Source organism: Haemaphysalis longicornis, unplaced genomic scaffold, assembly GCF_048455015.1.
Source record: "Haemaphysalis longicornis isolate Haplotype H1 unplaced genomic scaffold, Haemaphysalis longicornis Haplotype H1 scaffold_6, whole genome shotgun sequence".
In the NCBI taxonomy this organism is placed as follows: domain Eukaryota; kingdom Metazoa; phylum Arthropoda; class Arachnida; order Ixodida; family Ixodidae; genus Haemaphysalis; species Haemaphysalis longicornis.
Window position 1 is genome coordinate 149,372,758 of NW_027526407.1, and position 21,181 is coordinate 149,393,938.

The 21,181-nt window shown below is 46.9% G+C and overlaps 1 protein-coding gene across 1 annotated transcript in view; it reads right to left on the reverse strand.

Moving 5' to 3' along the window:
- Positions 1 to 5,865: 5,865 nt before the first annotated feature.
- The window catches only part of LOC144141192 (uncharacterized), a 46,625-nt gene continuing 31,309 nt past the window's right edge, over positions 5,866 to 21,181 (reverse strand). The window contains exons 5-6 of the mRNA XM_077672753.1: positions 18,377 to 18,481; positions 5,866 to 15,712 (exon numbers count right to left, since the gene is read on the reverse strand). Of these exons, the coding sequence (XP_077528879.1) occupies positions 15,611 to 15,712; positions 18,377 to 18,481 (207 nt within the window). The 3' untranslated portion in view covers positions 5,866 to 15,610. The remainder of the gene's footprint in view (positions 15,713 to 18,376; positions 18,482 to 21,181) is intronic.

The following is a 21,181-nucleotide window of genomic DNA, read 5'->3' on the forward strand; positions in this document are numbered from 1 at the left end:
CCCCCCTTATACAGTGTGTTGCGACGATAACTGGAACACTTTAAAAATTTTTCCTGAGCGATCCGCCGCTCTATTCACGCTCAAACTTCACACAAAGGTCGCATTTTGTGGTCTATTTTGTTTGACATCGGGAACAACAACGGTAGTTACCTGTTTATTCTGAAAATAAATAAAACCGATTTTCGCCTATGGGAAAATGGCGGCGATTTGGACGTGCGAGCCCGAAAACCGGGTTTTCTGATCGTCTGTTAGCTCATTTCTAGGTGCATTTTCTGATCGTCTGCTGCACCATTTGGCTCAGTACGTGAATCCCAAACATGCGTTTCACTCTGCAGGTGGTTCCGTCGTTCCAACATCAACTTGCGCTGGCTCGCACGTCCAAATCAGCGGCCATTTTCCCATAGGCGAAAATCGTTTTTATTTATTTTCAGAATAAACAGGTAAGTACCGTTGTTGTTCCCGGTGTCAAACAAAATAGACCACAAAATGCGACCTTTGTGTGAAGTTTGAGCGCGAACAGAGCGGCGGATCGCTCAGGAAAAATTTTTAAAGTGTTCCAGTTATCGTCGCAACACCCTGTATGTTTCAGCCCTAACCACATGGACGCGAAATCACGCGTAGCGCGAGCGTCGGCGTCGTTCGGCGTCAACGCGCGGGCCCGCAGGAGGCCGGCGAATGTCGCGCGCCAGTCGCTGCGTCGGCGGGCGTTGCTGGACACGTATGCCATCCTGTTGAAGTCGTTTATGAGCAGTTATTGTCACTTCTTGAACTGCAATTATCAAGACTTTAGCTTTAGCAAAAAAAAAAAAAAAATCACTTGGCGTCTTTATTTATTGCTGAGTATGTTGGCGGGCAAATATTGAAATGCCGCGAAATGTATCTCGAGCCATCACGGTCAAATCAGAACAAAATAAGATAGAATGATAAACGAAGACGCACCTCGAACAACTGCTTCACTTGCTACTTGATTTAACCTTTATGTTGCGTACCAACTGCACGTTCGTGAATTAAAATTGTAAGCAAAACAAATTTCAGCGCTGCCTTGATACTGAGGTTACCGTCGAACGTCATTGTTGGTTGAAAGGCAAGGTACTCTGGCACCCTGTAAAAAACAACTGATCAAAGCATCGCCGCAAAAAAAAAAAAAAAAAAAAAAAAAAGGTTGTGCCAGGATTCGAACCACAGACTTTCGAAACAGAAGGCCGGCTCTCAACCACTCGACCATTTTTTTTTTCTTTATTGCTCAACCACTCGACCACGCGAGGAGACGAAAAGCCTTGAAGAATTCGGTGTACCAACTGAGGCTGCCCACGAATAGTGTCGTGTGCTTTCTTTTGGTCGTATTTGAGAGATTTGAGCCGTGGTAACGCTTGCTTCTTGCGCACCGATCTTGAAGCCGAGGACAATAATGCTAGTGCTACAAGCAATGTAACCACAGGTCCCTTATTTGAGTCAAAAAAAGCTATCGCACATCCCCGGTCTACCCTGCGCACGCCACGGGAGCTACGAATGGAATGGAATGCGCCAGAATTCTGGCGTTGATAACGCTTGCTCGTCACGCACCGATCTTGCTGACAAGCCACATTATGCTAATACTGCATGCGATGTAACCAGAGCTCCCTCATTTAACTCACACAAAGCTATCGCAGATCCCCGATCTCCCCGATGAAAGCCGAACAAGCCACAAATGGATGAGCGCTCGCGAACAGAAATAGCTTGCAATTTGTCTCAAGGCAACCGATTACCGTAAATTAAAAAGAAATTCATTGTTTTCTGCTGAAAGGAACGACCCCAAACCACGCGAAGACGGACGCTGCCGCTCGCTTTCCGATGCTCTCTCGCGCTGCGTCGACGCCGATATCTAGCGAGCGTAGACATGCATTTCTGTCAACGCGACGTCGACGCGAGAAAACGCTGAACGTATGCTGCATGTTTGGGCCGAATGGAACCGAATACACCGACGTACACCGAAGTTTCGCGGATACGTCCGAAGTATCTTTAAAAAATCTTGCGGGTACGTCCGACGTATCTTTAAGAAATCTTGCGGGTACGTCCGATGTATCTTTAAGAAATTTTGCGGGTACGTCCGACGTATCTTTAAGAAATGCTGCGGGTACGTCCGACGTACCTTTAGACACAGCGTTTTTTTTTTTTAAGCTTCAGCGCACCACACGCGCCTTTGGGTTGGTTTTGTTACACGACGCCGTAGCCGTGCAGGAAAGCATGAAACCGCAAACTTGCACGAAAGATGCGCGGCCAACTCTAAAGACGGAATGCTGCTGGCATGAAATATTTAATATAAAGGTCTGTTGTCATTACTGGGGTGAATCAGAGGAGTCAACACATACAGCTGCCTGTTGGCTATGCTTCCAGCAAAATACGTGGTCAAGCCCTTCTTTTCACTGTCTGGGGGGGATTTCAATGGGTCAAAGAAAGGCTCTATCTAGGTACATAAATGTTGGGAATCCGCATTACTGAACGAAAATGTCTGCCAAGCCTTTTTTTTATTTTGTTACTTTCACATTTTTATGCATAATTTTTCATAGTCTTTATCATGAACACAGGTTTTTCTCAACAACACCTGAGCAGCCATCCCAGAGAGGTCGTATTCCCCTTGGCTGGCCTATACTCACCTAGGACACATTCTACACTGAACCCAAGGGAACCCAAGGGTTTTGTCAAGCAGTTACCAGTGAACTTCTCGGCAAACGAGTTAATGTGGTGGAAAAATGTTTGGGATTTATTAAGACTGATATTACATAAATATTGCTGTCGTGGAATACACTCAAACCCCTTTCAAACTCCTACAATGTGGCTTTTATAGACAGATGAGATCAAAGTTTTAGCATTTCTGAGCTCATAGCTGCGTATTAGGCTCATTCACAGAGCTGGGATGGCCTGTGCTCAATGAAAAGCTAAAAACAGCGCTGTCGACAGGGCAAAGATAACAGCAAAGACAGTGTTTTGTGCTGTGCTTCTTTTAAGCTTCGATTCCTGAAAAAGCAGCGATGAGGCGGAGGTCTGTGAAGGCACTTCCAGCTTTGATTGCAGCCTCATTGTTGCATCGTGGCAGCCTTTTCTTTCACCAGCATTAGGCCCATTTTAAAATGCCCGCACGTGACACCTGTATATAGACCTAGTGAAAGCAAAGTGAGAAATGGTTCAAAACCGTGCAGTGCTATACTTTACAGGTAACTTCAACTTTGCGATAAGGAGCTCTGTCATACGAAATAGCTTTGGTTGGCAGACATATACGGCGCTTGCGAAGGAAAATTTGTAGACTTAAAGAGTAGACTCAGTGAGAACAGCTGCTCTGTCCAATGATGCCAATTTTATTGCAAGCTTCAAACAATAATGTACGTATTAAAGAAAACAGATGACACCGTGGCAACTCCGCAGCCATTTTCTGGCAAAGTCTCTATGACGTTGCAGAATTTGTGCGATTCGTGGCTACCGACCAAAGCCATCTTCAAGAAGCACAAATGGGGACTCTTGTTCTGTTTGATGGCATCACTTGAATCATCATCATCATCTGCGTATCTACGCCAACCGGAGGGCAAAGGCTTCTCCCATGGATCTCCAATTATCCCGGTCCTGTTCTAACTGCGACCAATTTATCCCCGCAAACTTCTTGATCTCATCTGCCCACCTAACGTTCTGCCGCCCCCTGCCACTCTTGCCTTCTCCAGGGATCCACTCTGTTGCCCTGAACGACCAACGGTTATCTAGCCTTCGCCCCTCCCACGTCCATTTCTTCTTCTTAATTTCTACTAAGATGTCCTTAACACGTGTTTGTTCCCTGACCCACTCCACTCTCTTCTTGTCCTTAATGTTACACCTATCATCCTCCGTTCCATTGCTCACTGAGTCGTCCTCAATTTAAGATTAAGCGTTGGTGAGTGCCGGTAAGATGCAGCTGTCATACACTTCCTTCTTCAGGGACAATTGTAGGCTGCCATTCATTATCTGAGAATGCCTGCTGAATGCACTCCACCCCATTCTTATCCTTCTAATTATATCTGCCTCATGGTTGGGATCTGGGGTAACAACTTGGCCCAAGTAGATATATACGGCATCACTTGAATGCTGACGTGCTATGTTTTAATGGCTGGCTCATATAATGCCACTTGTGTCCATACTACATCACAGTAGCGCAAAATTTGAGTTTTTCTGAATTTCTTGCATTCTGTGGTTAAGCAAACAGCTTTAGTGGCCAGAATGCAGCCGAGTAAGTTACCAGAGGCTAGTTCTTTAAAAATGAACAATCGTATTTTGTCTCCATGGGCCCTTTAACTGCTCTTTGCGGCACAACGCATCATCACAACTGGCATCACTACCCCCTCTGCGTTAACATGATGATGCAGAGCGGTGATTAAAGGACCAAGATCACTCTCATATAAGAGGCCGCCTAGTCATCCCTCTTAACTATCGAGGGGATTACGTGCAATCCTCTACTTCGCCAGAGTGAGGTGTTGTTCACTAGAACATGGAACACAATGGCTTTCCTTGACCGACACAATGTCAGATTTGCTGCATACCTGGTGTAACCTTGTGTGCATGTTTATCAATGTACAGTTGGTAAAATTTTCTAGGCCAAGCCAAAACCTTCTGGACCACAAAGACTTCAAAGAATAAGCTTAACTGTGGCCAAATTATTTGAAGACAGTAGGAAAGGCGTTCTCTCTAGCTTTCGAGCATACATTTCAGCCTTGGTCGAGACGTACGCTTGCACGGTCTATACACTTTCTGCATGGCCTAGAAAATTTTGACAAAGACTGTACCTACCGTCACATCCTGTGTCGCTACCAATCCCTTCCAATTAACCTGGAATTTCCTTCCCCAAACTTTTGAAGCGAAAGCCTTCAGCGCCTCCTTATGCCAAAAGGCACCGTTGTTGGTGTTGTCTGGTCAGAAAAATTTCCACCACTGTAAATATAGTAAACAAATAAACAAGCACGTGCTATCCGATGAGATTTGAACCTGGGTCTGCACACTAGCAAGCAGCCCAGTGCTCTACCAACTGCGCTATCCCAGCACATTGCGAACAGTAGAACAACAGTTGTCGTCATTTTAGAGCACGCCCCCTTTGGAATATTGGCCCAAAATTAGGACCTCCAAAGGACTAATGTGACTGCTTAACAGTATTCACAAAACTGTGAATTGAAAGCGTAAAAACTGTAGAATAATGCATGCCGCATGGCACCTGATCGCGATGTCACGTGACTAGAACACGTGCACACCAGCCGCGCAGAAACCAGACTCTAGGGAAGCTTTGGCTCGTGCCAGTCTGCTTGCTGACGTCATTCGCTCTGGAAGCCGAAGAAACGAAAGCGAAGAAAGAGGCACGTACACGGCTTAGCAGAGAAGAAGCCGGTTGAAGTAATTTACGCCAAAAGACAGAGAAACGAAGAGATACAGATGCAACGTTGCAGCAAAAAAGTGTTAATAAGCATCACCACACTTTCGCCTTCATAGCACGAAAGCAGACTTAAGTGCCCAAGGAATTTCTTTTAGGGGCAAAGCCCCTTAGGGGCTGGGGCTGTTGGCGTCGCCTGTCGTCGTCGTCGCTGTAATCGTCGTTCATCCCATGTAGTCGCACTACTAAAACACCAGGAAACTCATTTTTGCCTCGCACTAGAACGCAATGTGTACTAAAATAACACCGGGGCACTCGTTTACGCCTAGTAGTGGAGCGCTTCGCAACGCGTACTAAAAAAAAAAAAACACACACACACACCGGGACACTCGTTCACACCTCCCGCTAGAGAGCTTCGCGCTTCAAAGACGAGACTTTTATAGCCATACCCCCAAACATTTGCATCTCCGCTGGCGAAAAAAATGTGGCCCAGACCAGAACACACGAAAGAGCATTTCTTGCACGCTAAGAGCACGTTTTATTCCTTGGCAACGCCAGCAGAAATGCGGCACACACGTTCACAGCCATATTTGGAACAACACTCCACGTACAGCACCCATCGTGGTTTCCGTCCCAATAAACTGTGCTAGAATAATTAAGGTAGGCATAACTAAAATAGCTGCCTTAGAAATAAAACACTCCAAAGTAGAGGAGTTAGGGAAGGGGGTTTCACGTTCCAAGCAGAGAAAAACTCAATAAACTTGCACAAAAACTTGCAACATTTGTTCCTACTCACTAGATGCCTTAACACATGCGTGAGAGATACTGGGCAAAGCACAAAACAAAAGTTGAGGATATCTTCTTCAAAGCGCAAAGCGCATACGACACAACAGCATGACACTGCCATGCTTTCCGGGTGTAGTCTGTCGGAGAGAATGCACATTTTCCCCGTAGGGGGCAGCCTTGTACAAGGGTCAATGTTGCAATGCATAAGCTTAACAACCGGGCATAAGGTATTTGCACAGACCAAGCCATTTTTATGCATCACTGGGGAAACCAGAGACACACTGCGCTGTATTGACAGTCACAGGCTAACACGCAAAGTTTAGCAGGTCTAGAAGCTGTACAGAACACCGCACAAGAGGCCGCCACGATGCAAAAGCAGGCTACCGATCGCCCCAGCTTAAAGCGGTCATGCAGACAAAACACAAGTTTGGTTCTTTCGAAAGATTGCCTCGTTCAGATCATACTCGCACCACTTTCAATGTAAACTTCGCTCAAATAAGCTATATAGTTAGGAAAAAAGGGAATGGCCATGCGACCCACTAGCTCATTTCCCGCAACAGAACCTATGATGTCATACCAGACAGCTCTGCGATTTACAGAGGCCGGCAAATGCAGACGCAAGTTAGGCAGGGCTTATAAGCTTGCCGAACGAGCCATTTGCGCTTAAATATTGGGCACATTCTTTTTATAGCAGTAAGAATGGTCGGGTAAACAGTGGAAGGTACAAAAGTACAAGTAAGCAAGCAAGTACCGATGCGTACTGCAGTTGGTACTGCGCACACTACGCTGGTTTTAGCTGCACAGGGCAGCAGCACTTTGGGGTTGTCTCAGACAACACTGGCCAAATGGCGTAAGCGACGGTGTCTTATGTGACCATATTTGTCGAGCGAACACCATGTTTCACGAAACAATTATTTTCAACCTTAACAAAATCCAAGCCAGGTGCAAATCAGTCAAAAACCAAAGAAGAGGCAGAAAACGGCGCCATCTAGGAGGACTGACAGTAAACAAGGTGCCGCAGCACACCAAGTTTAGCTTGAAGACCTGTTCTTGTGATGTCAATGCAGGTGTCGTGAAAACACTCGATTTGGTGGGAGAATCAAAATTTTCACTGATTAATTTCTCAGTGAGTAAAGCATTGCTTGCTGTCGGACAAGTGCAGGGGGCACTATAAAACACAAACTCTTCCGAATAAAACAAACTTGTATCTTGTCTGCGCGGTTTCTTTTAAACCAAAAAACTTTGTTAGTTTTTGGTTACAGAAAATTGGGGCACGCCTAGTTTCTCGTTACAAGTGGAAATATTAATTTTGTTTTTGTGTAAGGCAACTATTCTCAAATTTATTAAGTTTTAACTTCATGTTTGTGCAAAAAAAAAAAAAACCTACTCGGGAGATGCGACTGAACTTAGCACTACCAGTAAACTGTACACAAGTCAAGGAGTGCTAAAACAAGAATAACATCATCGTCCGATCAGTATTGGAGCAGAGGTTTTGTGCATACCAATTTCACGCTCGAAAAGTGGGAATTAGGAAAACCAGTTTTGTCTTTTGAGCCTAAACTTCAAACGGCCATAACTTCTGCTCCAATACACATAGGAGGATGATGTTAGCCTTATTTCATCACTCCTTGAATTGTGCACAGTTCACTGGTACTACCATGTTCAGCCGCAGCTATCTCCCCGGCAGGGTTTTTTCCTTCTACACAAAATTAAATTTCGAAATCTCAATAAATTTGAAAATAATCGTCTCACAGAAAAACTAAATTAATATTTACGCTCAGAGCAAGAAACTACTGTTTCCACATTTTCATCATCATCATTGCAATAACACAGCTCTTGATCTAAAACCCACTTTCCCCCACTAGACAAACTGGCGTTCTGTTCAATCAATCAATCACATGAACTTTGACTCATTAATTAAAAAACCTTTTAAAACCACACCTCCGCATGTGGTCATGTCCCTCGCAATCGTTACAGTGCATCGTCATAAATGAAACACCAGCGACACGTCGTTGCCAATGACGGCATCAACAATTCTCAAGGGAGTGATCAACAGTAATTCAGTTCAGAGATTGAGCACCAGTGCAGCATCTTTTGCAGACCACTTGCTCTTCGAAAGTCTCTGGAGCTCTCTCACTTTAGAAGTGCAGAGTCTGATGTGTGCGGTTTGTTAGGCACAGCCAAAACTTGGGGTCACCCTTTCAAGAAGCTGTGCAATCATTAAAGGGACCACAAAGACAGAGAACAAGTTTGGTTGCGCAAAATTTAGACTGCTTCATACCCAAAGACAATGATGCCAATTTTATCACAAACTTCAAACAGATAAAGGAGATTTTACGGATATCAAATGTGGTACGGTGACTTTCCAGCAATTTTTCTAATGCCACAGAACCTTGTTTGTGCGACTGGCCACTGCCAAAAAACATGTCTGCGTAATTGTGGTGGGGCGTCTAGTTACATTTGAAAGTTTGGTGGCATTTTGCCCGTTGGTTACATTAACACCCCCTCGTGATCACGTTCGGCTTAACACGCCTCGTTTGTCCCTCTGCGGAAATCTTGGTGAATTAACGTGTATGTTCGAGAGGAGGAGCGCACCGCACCGCAGCGTACCGCAGCTGCGAAGCGCCGACCGGAGTGAAGGGAGAGGAGGCGCAGTCACGTGAGAGAATGCAGAACTAGCGGGTTTGTAGTATCACGTGTACACCACGCAGTTATCAAGCCGCTATAACGCCGCTGAGTCGCCAACGCACGCCGCTGACGACGTAGTTTGAATGCGTTAAAGATATAAGGCGCGTTACTAACACTGTTATCAACGTCGCGTCCGTGGCTTAGTCGGTAGAGCGTCGCGCTGCGGCCGCAAAGTCCGCAGATCGAAACCTGGCGCAGGATGCTGTTTTTTTTTTATATAGTGTAGTGGCCTGGCTGGCGCGCCGAGAGAGGGTGTTGCGAGCTGGAGAGTAGTAAAGGGGCTTTAGGAGAGTAGGCGAGGGGGGAGAGGAGGCGCTATGCGAGCGCGACGATTCAGGCTCGCTTAAGAAGTGCATTCGCACTTATTCCTGGCCAATCTCCCACGTGGGTATGTGCCATGTCAGCGGCCAGGCAGCGCGCGCCCATCTCCCCCCGTTGCTAAGGAAGACGAAAAGCGCGCGCACCCGCAGCTGTTGCTATGCGGACGGCGGAAGGTTCGGGGTCGCTTATAAAGTGCATTCGCACTTAAAAAGTTCCTTTCGTGGCTGGAATGAAACTGAACGAGTCAGCAAAAGCTACTTCTTTAAAACTGAACACAGTTGCATTTTGTCTTCATGACGCCTTGAACGCCTGCCGAACACCGATAAAACCACACAACGAACGTCTATACACAGCTTCACTAGCACACTGACCTGACTTTGGCGCACACCTTTTATTAACATGGGGAATTATTCACCAACCTGCACATTCTGCCTAGCTTGAGAGGAGCTGGGGAAAAAACAGAACAAACAAACAAAAAAACAAGCTGTACTTGGGCTTTACCAGCTACAACTCCCTTCTTGTCTAGCTGCTCTGTAGGACAAGGCAAGGCCACTAAAGACCTCTTTTCACAAAATTAGCTTCTTCAAAGTACCTAAAATACCCGTAGAAAAAAAAAAAAAAAACGGTGATCGAGAGAGTGAATTCGATCCAGTCAATGCTTGCTCGTTGCCCACGAAATTACCCTCTACACTGACAAGCCTGGTGCTACAATAGTAAGTACTTTCAACCGCTGGCCCAAAGGAAAAAACACTGCAGTGAAGTATACCAAAGTGTCCAGCAAAGAATACTTCCCTGTTTAACCCAGAGTCCCCAAAACGTTGTGGCTTTATACAAGAATAAGAGCACCAAGTCAGCGACCGCAGTTCCAAGTCCCTTCTTTCCCCATCAACACAACATGACACCAGAGTACATGGAAGCAGTATTGGCAAGTTGCAAACCCTGAACCTTCGATGGACACACCTCGTATTTTTCTGCGGAGAACCCACAACCCCGAACAAGAACTTATGGCCAGTGGGCAGCCAAAAATATGTGCACGATTGTCGTGGGACATTAATTCCATTGTGTTCAAAAATAGAACTAAATTGGGGCAACACCACTTTGACTTGGTACACGGGCATTTTGCGCACGATTCTCAACACTCCGAGAAAAATAAATTTATTTAGGGGCGACCCCATTTGGCGTAAAGTCACCGCACAGCTTGCACGTTCAGTGGGAAATTATTTTTTATAAAAAATTTAGCGCCCCTCTGCTACTGTAAATATGGAGGACCAGTGAGCTGTATTCGTGGATAACTATACATAGTGCTAAGTTTTGTATGCTGACTTACTACACTGATCGGATAAACACACATACCTTCCTTAAGCATTAATTCTAAATTATTCCTCATGTAAGTTGTTTTGCGATAGTTTCAATAAAAGAAGAGTTGCAGCCATTTTCTGCAAACGTGCATACTCTCTCTATAAGCCACAGCATAGAGTGAGAATGCCGCATTTTGACAGCAGACAGCGATTCCACAACATTTACTACTTTACTGTGAACTAACTATGACAAGTACCGTAATTACCCGATTCTAACGCGCACCTTTTTTCCGGAAAAATAGGTCGAAAAATCGCATGCGCGTTAGAATCGGATACGAAACCAAAATTTTTTTCGGTTTTTTTGCCAGGAAAATCGGGTGCGCGTTAGAATCGGGGGCGCGTTAGAATCGGGTAATTACGGTAAATGAAACTTGGTTGAATAATAGAGCCGTTTTAGTGGCCTAATTTGTTTTGGACAGTTTTGAAATAGCAAGACTTACAGTATTGTCTGTAACCATTATCACTCCGTCGATGGTCATGTATTGACAGTACACAGGCATTCTGCAACGTCTACAACTGCAATGTGCACTAGGCAATTGCGACAAGTTAACAAAACTCGGCCTAATGGTGGAGTCATCTCATTGGCCAATTTCAGTACGAGTTGTTTCCACGAGACTTTTTATATTAGATCTAGAACTCACCAGTCATAGAGCGAGCGTGCGATTCTTTGTCAACGCAACCCAAAAGACGCACACAATTGTGGGCAGAACTTAGCGCGAGACAGCTCTTAGCTGTAAAAAATAAGAAACAAAAAGAAAGGAGGGGGGAGCCAGAATACACAGCAGAAGCTTGTCGTCCCGGTGCTACACACCAGCCTGCACAAAGGTCACGACCCCGAGCCAAAAGGTCACGGGGGCCTCAAACAGTTAGCTGTCAGAACCACAGTTCCCAGAAGAGCTGCTTCGAGGCGGTTGCGCACAGCGAGTGCCTACTGAGGCTGCCTCGTTTTTTGGCATCGACGCTCAGATACGAATGCTCTCAGTCACATCTAACTCCCCCCTGTTTGTCCCCATCTAGAGGACCCGCCGCGGTGGCTCAGTGGCTAAGGCGTTGCACTGCTGAGCACGAAGTCGCGGGTTCGATTCCCGGCCGCAGCGGCCGCTTTTCTGATGGAGGCGAAAAGCGAAAACCCCCATGAGTACGAGATTTTGGCGCACGATAAAGATCCCCAGGTGGTCAAAAATTAATCCAGAGCCCTCCACTATGGCATATCTCATAAGCCAGCCGTAGCTTTGGTGTGCAAAAGGCTGCAATTCCCCAAAAAAGCGTGCAAACTCTGTACGTGTGCTGAACTAAGGAGGTGCCGAAGCTGACGTGGCTCTCTCGTCTTGGAATAAAAGATCAGGAAGAGTATAAGAGCTGTCTGCCATATGCCCCTGAAGTGGAGAAACGAGTCTGGTGGCATCGCCACTTTTACGAGCTAATTCACTCACGAATTAGCTTCCTCGGCCAGCACATGTCCTTCCTTGTAGAAAGAAAAGCTCTAGCTGACATAAAGAAAAAATTATCAACACATGGCCCAGCTCACGATTTATTTTTGCGGGGTTTAACGCGCCGACGCAACACAGGCGATGAGGCGCGCCGCAGTGGAGGGCTCCGGATTAATTCTGACCTCCTGAGGATCTTTAACGTACACCGAAATCTCGTACACAGGGGCGTTCTTGCTTTTCACCTCCATCAGAAAATTGAACCTACGACCTCATGCTCAGCAGTGCAACGCCTTCACCACTGAGCCACCGCGGCGGGTAAAGCTCACATGATTGGACAGCAAAGATGCTAAAATAGAGATAAAATTGGCATTACAAAATTAGTGACAAATGTGCTGCGGATTGCAATTTGACATATATTTATTAACGGGCGTACGGACCAGAGCGCAGCCCTATGAGTGCGAGAAACAAAACACGATTGTTTGTAATTAGGGATCTGGCATTCTTTTGAATCAATTAGCTCAACGAAACTCAAAAAGACTGCAATTTTATCCTAGGGGACACAAACATGCGGCTGTGTGTTCTGCGGCGGCTTTGCTATGTGGCCGGAGTGTTTTAGCAGTGACGGCTTTATGCGATTCGTATTAAAGCTATGACTTATAGTCTAAACATCACAAAGTTTGTTTTGGGATACAGTCGAACCCCGCTACAACGAACGCCGCTTCAACGAAATTTCCGCTTCAACGAAATATTTCCAATTCCCCGTCAGCTAGCCATAGAAGTCAATGCAACAAAGTCCTCGCCACAACAAACCATTTGTCGGGCTTGCTTTCGCTTCAACGAAATTTTCGATGATTTGGGCTGGGTTTGAACAATTATTTGACAATAAAATAAGCATAGCGCCAGCTATCTGTAACTTTTTATACATTCAGGACGCTTAGTTTCCCCGAAAATGCGCGTTGCGACCACACCGCCACCCAAAACAAAACAAAAAATAACTCATAGACGCACGCCATTGCTTGATGGTGATAACGATGTGGCTGGCCGTCTTTACACGAGGCGCAGGCCCGCTTCGCCAAGGCGGAGCCCCAGAGCTACAGCCAATCCGTATCCAGTTGAAATTGCATGAATGTGCTCCGCTGCTGGCGCGGTGCCGTCATGTATGCGTTGTGAGCAGCTGTCCTTGCTGTTTTCCTTCTACCATTCTTCATAGCCAAGAGCGAAAATCATGTTTGTGCGTTTGGTCTTGAAGCCTAGTCATCCTATCTTAGTCGCGAGCGCGCGGTCCTGTTAAATGCAAGCGCGCGCGTCTTGCCTGCCAAGGTCAGTAGCTGCCGTGCCCTGTCAGAGGATAAGATAACGGCACTGCTCCTGCCACAAGCTAGAGGGGGGCTTCCCACAGCCTAGCAGTTATCTGCAAGTAATCAGCTCGGTGGACACGCCTTGTTCTACAGCGATACGTTTTGCGCCTGCATATCTTCACCCCCCTCCGTAACGCGTTCTTTGGGTGGTGAAAAAACAGATAACCATTGGTATGTTTGTTATCCGAATAAACGTGAGTTATTGCGCGTCACTCCTTTTTCTAAACATTGTATTATGCTGCCAATGTTGCGGAAACGCACGGGGCCATTTTTCTGGCCTTTCCGTGGTGTGTTGGGGCAGATTTCGCCTCAACGAATTTTCGCTTCAACGAAATTTTTCGCACGTCCCATCAATTTCGTTGTAGCGGGATTCGACTGTAGTTCAATAAAAAAAACTAGTAATTTTCTGTAACTCTACTCCTTATGTCGAACCAGACGCATTTAAAAGGAGGCAGGAATTCCAAAATGTTCACACTTCACAGTGAACTAAATAATTATGACAATTAAATGAAACTGACTTCAATGACAGAGTCAATTTAGTGGCCGATTGCACTGTGATTTTTTTCAAGAAACCTGTATTGGGTAGAGAGGTATAGAGTATTTGCTAGAAAGTTAGCCTTGCCGCAAAGTGTGTTCTCTTCATCGACCATGACATGAAGAGCTGTAAAATGACACTGACAATCTCAAGACTATGCCAAGAAAACGGTCACAGTTCAAGAACAAGCTACATTTCTTTGATGTCACAAATATTTTGCGGAGGCAGTTAAAAAAATTCTGAAGCAGAAAGTACTTCCCCTTGCAAGGACATTAGGCTCTTCGAGAAAGTAGGCTGTGCTAAGCTTTTAAGACAGAAATCCACTGCCCACAACTTCTTCAAGTATACACAAATTTACTCAAAGTCAACACAAAACACTATTAAACCCTTAGTTCTTATCCCCGGCATTGTTCTAAAAGATTTCATGAATTTCATGAACTCTGTTCAAAGAAAACCACGGATAAATGAAACTGAATTTTAGCTGCTTTCCAGTTTCCACTTCGAACACTATCCCAGCAACGTCTGCGACAGCGTTCAAGATTGCAGCGACACTAACTTTTTGGACGTGACGAGCGCTTGCTGGCAGCTTTGTTACACAACCTTTCAGGCGAAGCAAATACACCCAGCTGGATTGAAAACTCCTCTGTACGGAGTATTCCATTAGCATGCACCAAGTATTAACAGCTGCTTGCCTTAACCACACAGATGCCAGACAGCCAAGCCAGTTGCGCCTGCTACTCACAGTGCACAGCACATTACTGAGACCAGACCATTACTCTAACGGCTAAACATCAAACAAGCTGAGTCAATTCATGAGTCAAAATAAGCCAAGTCGATCCATGTCAATCCAGGCTAATGTCAGGGCTCATCAGCACACTTCTGGTGGCCCCACAGGCTGCCTACTACCTTGGTACTTCAACACTGTTGTTCCTGGTTCATCCAATACAATCCAGTGTTCATGGATTGGCTTGGTCTGGCTGCCAATGCAGTCTAAGTCGAAAATAGCTGAGTCAATCTATGTCAAGCCAAACTGACTTGCCATCCTAGAGCATCAGGGTGGGCTCTACGAGTGGCTCACTACCTTTAAACCACTGTTCAACACCCTCGGCCCTGGAACTGAGCCAATCCACTGTTCACGGATTGGCTTGGCTTGGCCGCCAATGCAGCCTACAGACTTCGTACAGAAAGGTGCACCTCTCTTCTCCGCTACTGTGACAGGTAATTAACCGAAACAGATCATGCATTCCTTTAGCCGTGACAAAGCACTGGCGAACGGACTATGGAATTGCACGCTTCAGCTATAAAATAGTCGCCGTCGCTTGAGCTTAATCTGAAGCACTCGCTGACGCCACTACATGCATCTAGTACTCGCTTCTGTTGCGCACACGGGGTAAGTGGAGGTTCGCGAGGCTAACCTCGCTTCAAACCGCCAACTTCGCTGCAATGCGTCGACGACTCCTCGGCCACAATACCCACACACTGCCCCCAACACCAGCTCTAACACAAAAAATTTCTGGCACTAATGCTCAACGTAGCATTTGATCTTCTCGGTCTTCCCACCAGAGGGGGACAGGGATGGGCGGCGATTCCTCAAAGCCAGTCGAACCACACTCGGAGGTCGAGAAACTCAGGCGACGTGGCTCGCGGACAGACTCCAGGAATAGACGGTGCATTCGGGGGAGCTGCAGAGGCAAGCACTGGGGCCCAGCTCTGGCCAGGCGGTCATCTGCAACCATCACGGCCGGCCGATCATCGGCCGATCATCGGCCGACCGTCGGCTACTCCTTGGGAGGCGGCTGCATGGCCAGGGGCACACCGTCCAGCAGCGCGTTGTTCATCGCCCGCAGTTCTTGGTTCTCGGCCGTCACTTCGCTGAGCTCCTGGACCAACAGTCAAGGGGAAAGCTGGTTGGAGAGTCCCATCAAATCGTCATCTAAATAATCATTGGTCACTGCAGGACAAATACCTTTCCTACAGACCTCTCACTGCTCTTATCTTATGCTGACCTAATCCATTCTTTGACCCCGATCTCCTTATCTTGCCTTTCCATCACGTTTCATCTTTCGGTAGCCATACCGTTACCATGGTGATCCACTGGCCGACACTTCGCACATGCCTGGCCCAACTCCAATCTAGTTTCTTCACCTCAGCTAAAATGTAGTACTTCGTACAAATTTGTGCCTTCAGCCACAATCTTCGTTCCCTATTCGCAGGTGTTGCTCCTAGCACTCTTCTCGCAGCTCACTGGGTAGGTGTCAGTTTCCTTTCAGGGTGTTTAGTGAGGCCTCAAGTTTGTGTGTCTTGAGGTTAACACTGGAAGTTTCCACCGGTTGCACACCATTCTTTTAAGGGACAGAAAGTAACTTACTCTTCGTAACTCGATGGCATTTCCAGAAACTGCAATAGTCAGTACTCTTTGCGATTGTGTTCATTATGGCGACTGGCCTGCATTACTGCACCTTCTTCGGCCACCGCAGTCATAAATTTCGTTGCTGCTGGGCGCCCAAGATTTCTGCTTCAAGTTCCTCTGTTTGTGTCGTATGATCATTACGGCTCTTTGGCATATTTTGTAATTTCCTCTTTTGCAAATTGCTTGCATTAGTGCACTGTTTTGGACGCAGGACTAGCCAGTGGCTACGGGTCCAAACAGTCTGGTGATCTTTTGTGCCATATGATAAAGGAAAGAAGACAGAAAGACGGGAAGAAAGAAAAACAACTTGCCCAGTTGCCAACTGCTAATCCGAACCAGCTCACCCACCTCTTGTACCATTTCGTTGCCCACAAAGCCTCACTACAACGATTCTTTCCATTTCTTCACACTAGTCTACAACTACATCTCTAACCGGATACCTCTCCAGGGTGTCTAGCAAATTGCCTAATTCAATTTCCCTGACTTTTCCATGTTTTCCATGACAATTTTAAACGAAATACCCTGACCTATACAGCAGGCGCCATTCTGTGGAAATGGTTCGTGAAGCACATAAAAAGCGTAGGAAAACATTCTATCATTGGGAAAAACACATTTGTTGCAAGTGCCCTAATTCTCAAAATGCACTTTGATTAACTCAAGTTTGTTTGTTCAGTTTGAAGTTTGCTTGCCTTCAGTTACGGCTTCAGAGAGTTCATTTCATCTTGCGGGATAGAAGCTTCAAGTTGCGCTTCAGCAAGCACCTTTTGCTTTTTTTCTTGATTGTCCTGGCTCGACATGCAACGTGAACAGCATGGTGGGTTTTTGCACGCCATTCGGCCGCGTCAGCGTTGCGCATGTGATTTTTTCACGCCCGCGCCGACGATTCGCGCACGCGGCAGCGAATTCTGCCTCGCTCAGAAAATGACACGCCTTGCGCGCTGCAGTGGGAGGAGCCTGACGACTTGCGCCAATGGGGAGCCGCGCGCCTCATGGCGGCAGTTTCGAAGCTCTCGAGACAGCCGGCTGGCTCCGCCAGAGATGTTTAGGCTTACCACCCCCGCAGGTATTGCATGGGCGCTTTCACTAGCGGCGCAGATGATGTTTTATAGTACCATTTTTCGTCCACATTATAAGCTCCTTTGCCTCACAAGCAACTTCGTGCGTATCTTGTGTAGCATTTTAGAGAGCGTTTAGAAGCGGTCGCTCGAACTCCCTTCATTACTTCGCGATCAAAGCCGCCGCCGGCAGCACAGCGCACAGCGTGCGGGTGGTGCGGGTGGTTATGCGCCAGCGTCAGCGCGCCTGTGACGTGCGCGGCGCGTTTTCACGAGCAGAAAACGCCCCATGCGGTTCACGCTAAACCATATCATGTTCGTTTTTGATTATGTAATTCTGGCTCCTGATGCCATAAGAATCTTTCAAGATTAGCTCCCAAAAAGCGCTGCCTTTTAAAATTCGCTGAAAAAGAAAAAAGCGCGTTGTGCGTGCGATTTGGGCACCACTACATCGTCCCTCTGCGCAAGTGCACCCAGCAACCTGAGCCACCTGCGAGCTGCGTGAACCGCCCGACTAGTTTCTGCACGCGATTAGTGCACGTATTTTCACGGCCGCGTCAACAATTTTGTGCCTGGGGTGGCTCCTTTTCTGCACAAGCAAGTGCGTTTGACCCTTAAGTAGCATTTTAAAAAGCGGTTAAAAGCGGTCGTTGGAGCTACCGCACTACTCCGCGGCTGGTGCTGCCGCCATGTTGCCGGCACCTGCCGTCGGGTGGTTTCCGCGGCGGCGTCAGCGCGCCTCAGGCGTGCGCGCCGCGTTTTCGCTTGCAAAAAAAAAACAGAAAACGTTTCATGCGGTTCACGCTTTCGTCGCGCGCAAACGTGTTGCATTTCGTAACTTCTCGGGGCCTCCAACAATGGTTTACCCTATTCTAAAACTGTGTGGGCAGGCCCCGAAGTGGTTTTCCCGGACTGGTACTACTTGATAGAAAAATTCCCTGACAATTTCCTGACTTTTCCCGGTGGCTCAAAATTCCCTGACTTTTCCCTGTTTTTCCGGTTTTCCGGGTCGCTAGACACCCTGCCTTTCACACCAGCCCTGGGCAAGAGTGAGTGTGACGGAAGGCGGATTCCTTCACCTTGGCGAGGCTGAGCACGCGCCGCTCCAGCGAGTGGATGCGCAGCTCCTTCTCCTTCAGCAGCTGCACCAGCCGCCGGACCTCCTCTTGCACGCGCTCCGCCTCCTGCAACGCACAGCAGCGCCACTCACACCCGTCCTCGGCATTCACGTTGCTCGGCCACATTCCACTGGCCGCTGACTTTCCATGGTGTCCGTGACGAACAGCAAAACAGGCAAACTAAAGAGCACCGACATTTCACTTGCCAGTGAAAAAAGCTAGGCTCACAGCAAGAAGAGAGCATCCAGTCGAGCTCAAATCTTAAATGTCATGTGTGCTGCTAGATGACTATTACCATCGTCACCACCACAATGGTTATCAGCCCGCATGGCACGACAAACTCTTTCTTGCACTTTTAACCGCCCCCATCCACGCCAGCTGCCTCCACTCTTTAGTCCCAAAGCTTGTCATCTTGCTTCTCCACCAACAAGTTGTCTGACAGCCTCTCGCAGACAAACGGAGTGTCGTCAATCCCCAACCAGTGAGAGCTCCCACCGTTATCTCAGCATCCCCAACAGCCTACTCAGGATCCCTGCAGGACGAAGGCCTCTTCTATTGACTCCTGTCCTGTGCTGCCCGAGTCCACTGCTGGCCAGCAATTTTCCTCATTTCGTCCCTGCATCGTGTTATTGGCCTTCCCCTTCTTCTAGACCTACCGTATTTTCGTGCGTATAACCCGCCCCTGCATAAAATCCGCACCCCCACTTTCAGCCCACTGGGAAAGAAAAAATTCCTCGCGTACTGCCCGCACATTTGATACAGGAAAGACTGCACCAAAGCTACGGCTTAAGCAACACATCACATACTATGTAGACAGAAAAAGCATATATTTAGCAAGTAGAATAGACTGACTGCAAGGCGAAAGTGACAACTGGCTAATAAACTTCAGTTGTTAGAGTGTGCTCGTCCTTGTTTTTTCTTCCTTGTCCTTGTAGATTTTGCGCAATCGCTGCCATGGAAGGCTTAGTCAGTGTTACTGCACAGGAGCTTCATGGCACAACACGCATTGCCGTGAAGCTGCACGAAAGGAAAAACCCCGCGTATTATCCGCACCCCTACTTTGCCAGTGAAATTTTCGCATTTTTGCTGCGGGTTATACGCACGAAAATACGGCATCTCTCGGTGTCCCCTCTGTTAACCTGAAGGTCCACGAGTTGTCATTTTGTTATACACTGTGGCCTGCTCAAGTCCCTTTCTTTTTCCTTACTTCAACTATGACATCTTCTACAGTTGAACCTCGTTATAAGAGACATGGATGTAAGAGACAAATGGGTATAAGAGACACTATTCACCCACATGGTTGGCTGCCCTATCTTTCCCATTAAATTTACCTCTTTTATAGCAGACATCGGATGTAGAAGACAGTTGGTTATAAGGGACAAGTCATCCTTGAACTTTAATCATCAACCTCGCTTGTAACAGACGTTTTAACTTCAGATGCAGTGCCACCAGTAACTAATTGCAGTTGCTTCCATTGTGGAAACACAGGTGGACGACAGACGCCTGCAGTCGCTATTTATTATAGCTTCAGCAAACACACAGTGGGTCAGTCAGCTATGAAATGACGATGAGAAGCCCTGCCAATGGAAATTCAACTTACAGAAGCGGTTGAAGCTTACTGCCATCCACTGGATGGAGCGCGACCGCACATGCGGGCTCTTCCACTCGCGTATCTCCCAATCATGAAGCATCGCAAATGTTGAGTCCTGTAAGCGTGATGAATAGCCACAGCACAGAGCGGAAGAAGCTGTGCGCTCTGGCTATTCATCAGGCTTGTGAATTCAACATCTACGATTCATCTTCCACAAACAGGGAAATGAAAAAAGCTTGTAGAATAGGTTGTAAAAAACAGTGTAAATATAGTCAAAAAAGCTAACAAAGATTCAGAACTGTTTCATAAATTCTGGGGGCCAAAAGTAAATTAGAATGAATCTTTTGCAACATGCTGTAGCGTTCTTTTGAGCTTATTTTAATCATACGATGCCCACATTGAACTATTGTCTGATTAGTAAGTGAAAACACGGTTCCCTGCTTATAAGAGACATCTCGTATAAGAGACGGAAACTGCTCCCCGGTACGTGTCTCTTATAAAGGGGTTCAACTGTAATATAGTTTGTTCTCTGATCCAGGAAGCTCGTTTCCTGTCCGTGGGCGTCATTCCTAACATTATTCGTTACATGGCCCGTTGTACCGATATAAGTTTCCTTTCCAGTTGCTTAGTAAGGTGCCAAGTTTCAGCTCCATATGTCATCACTGGCAGTATGCACTGGTTGTAGATTTCTTTCTTGAGGGATATATCATTTGAGAGTGCTTGCCGAGTGCTCCCCAACCCATCCTATTCTGTGTCAGATTTCTCTCTCGTGGAAGGGATCAGCACTTAGCACCTGTCCGAGGTAGTTATATGCCTCGAACGCTGCCTGTAGGGGCGCCACTGAAGTCACCCTAGCGGCCCATTTCGAAAGCAGCCGCAGGAGTCCCCAGCCACTGCCACCGCTGCTTTAGCGGCACTTTCATGACTGAGATCTACCATTTGTATGCATTGGAAATACGTATTTAAGTAGAGCAACCACTCTGTTTCCAAATGTGGTGTATTTCAAAGAAAGTAAATGTTTCTGACGTGACCTTAGTGTAGCACATTCGGTCTGTGTAAGCGCCACGTTTGGCTCGCAGGCCAGCGTCGTGAAGGCAGCATGTGCATGGAGTAATTCCACTGCCCTGAAATTTACCAACAGTAGGAACGTTTCCCCAGATGGTCATACTACGGCT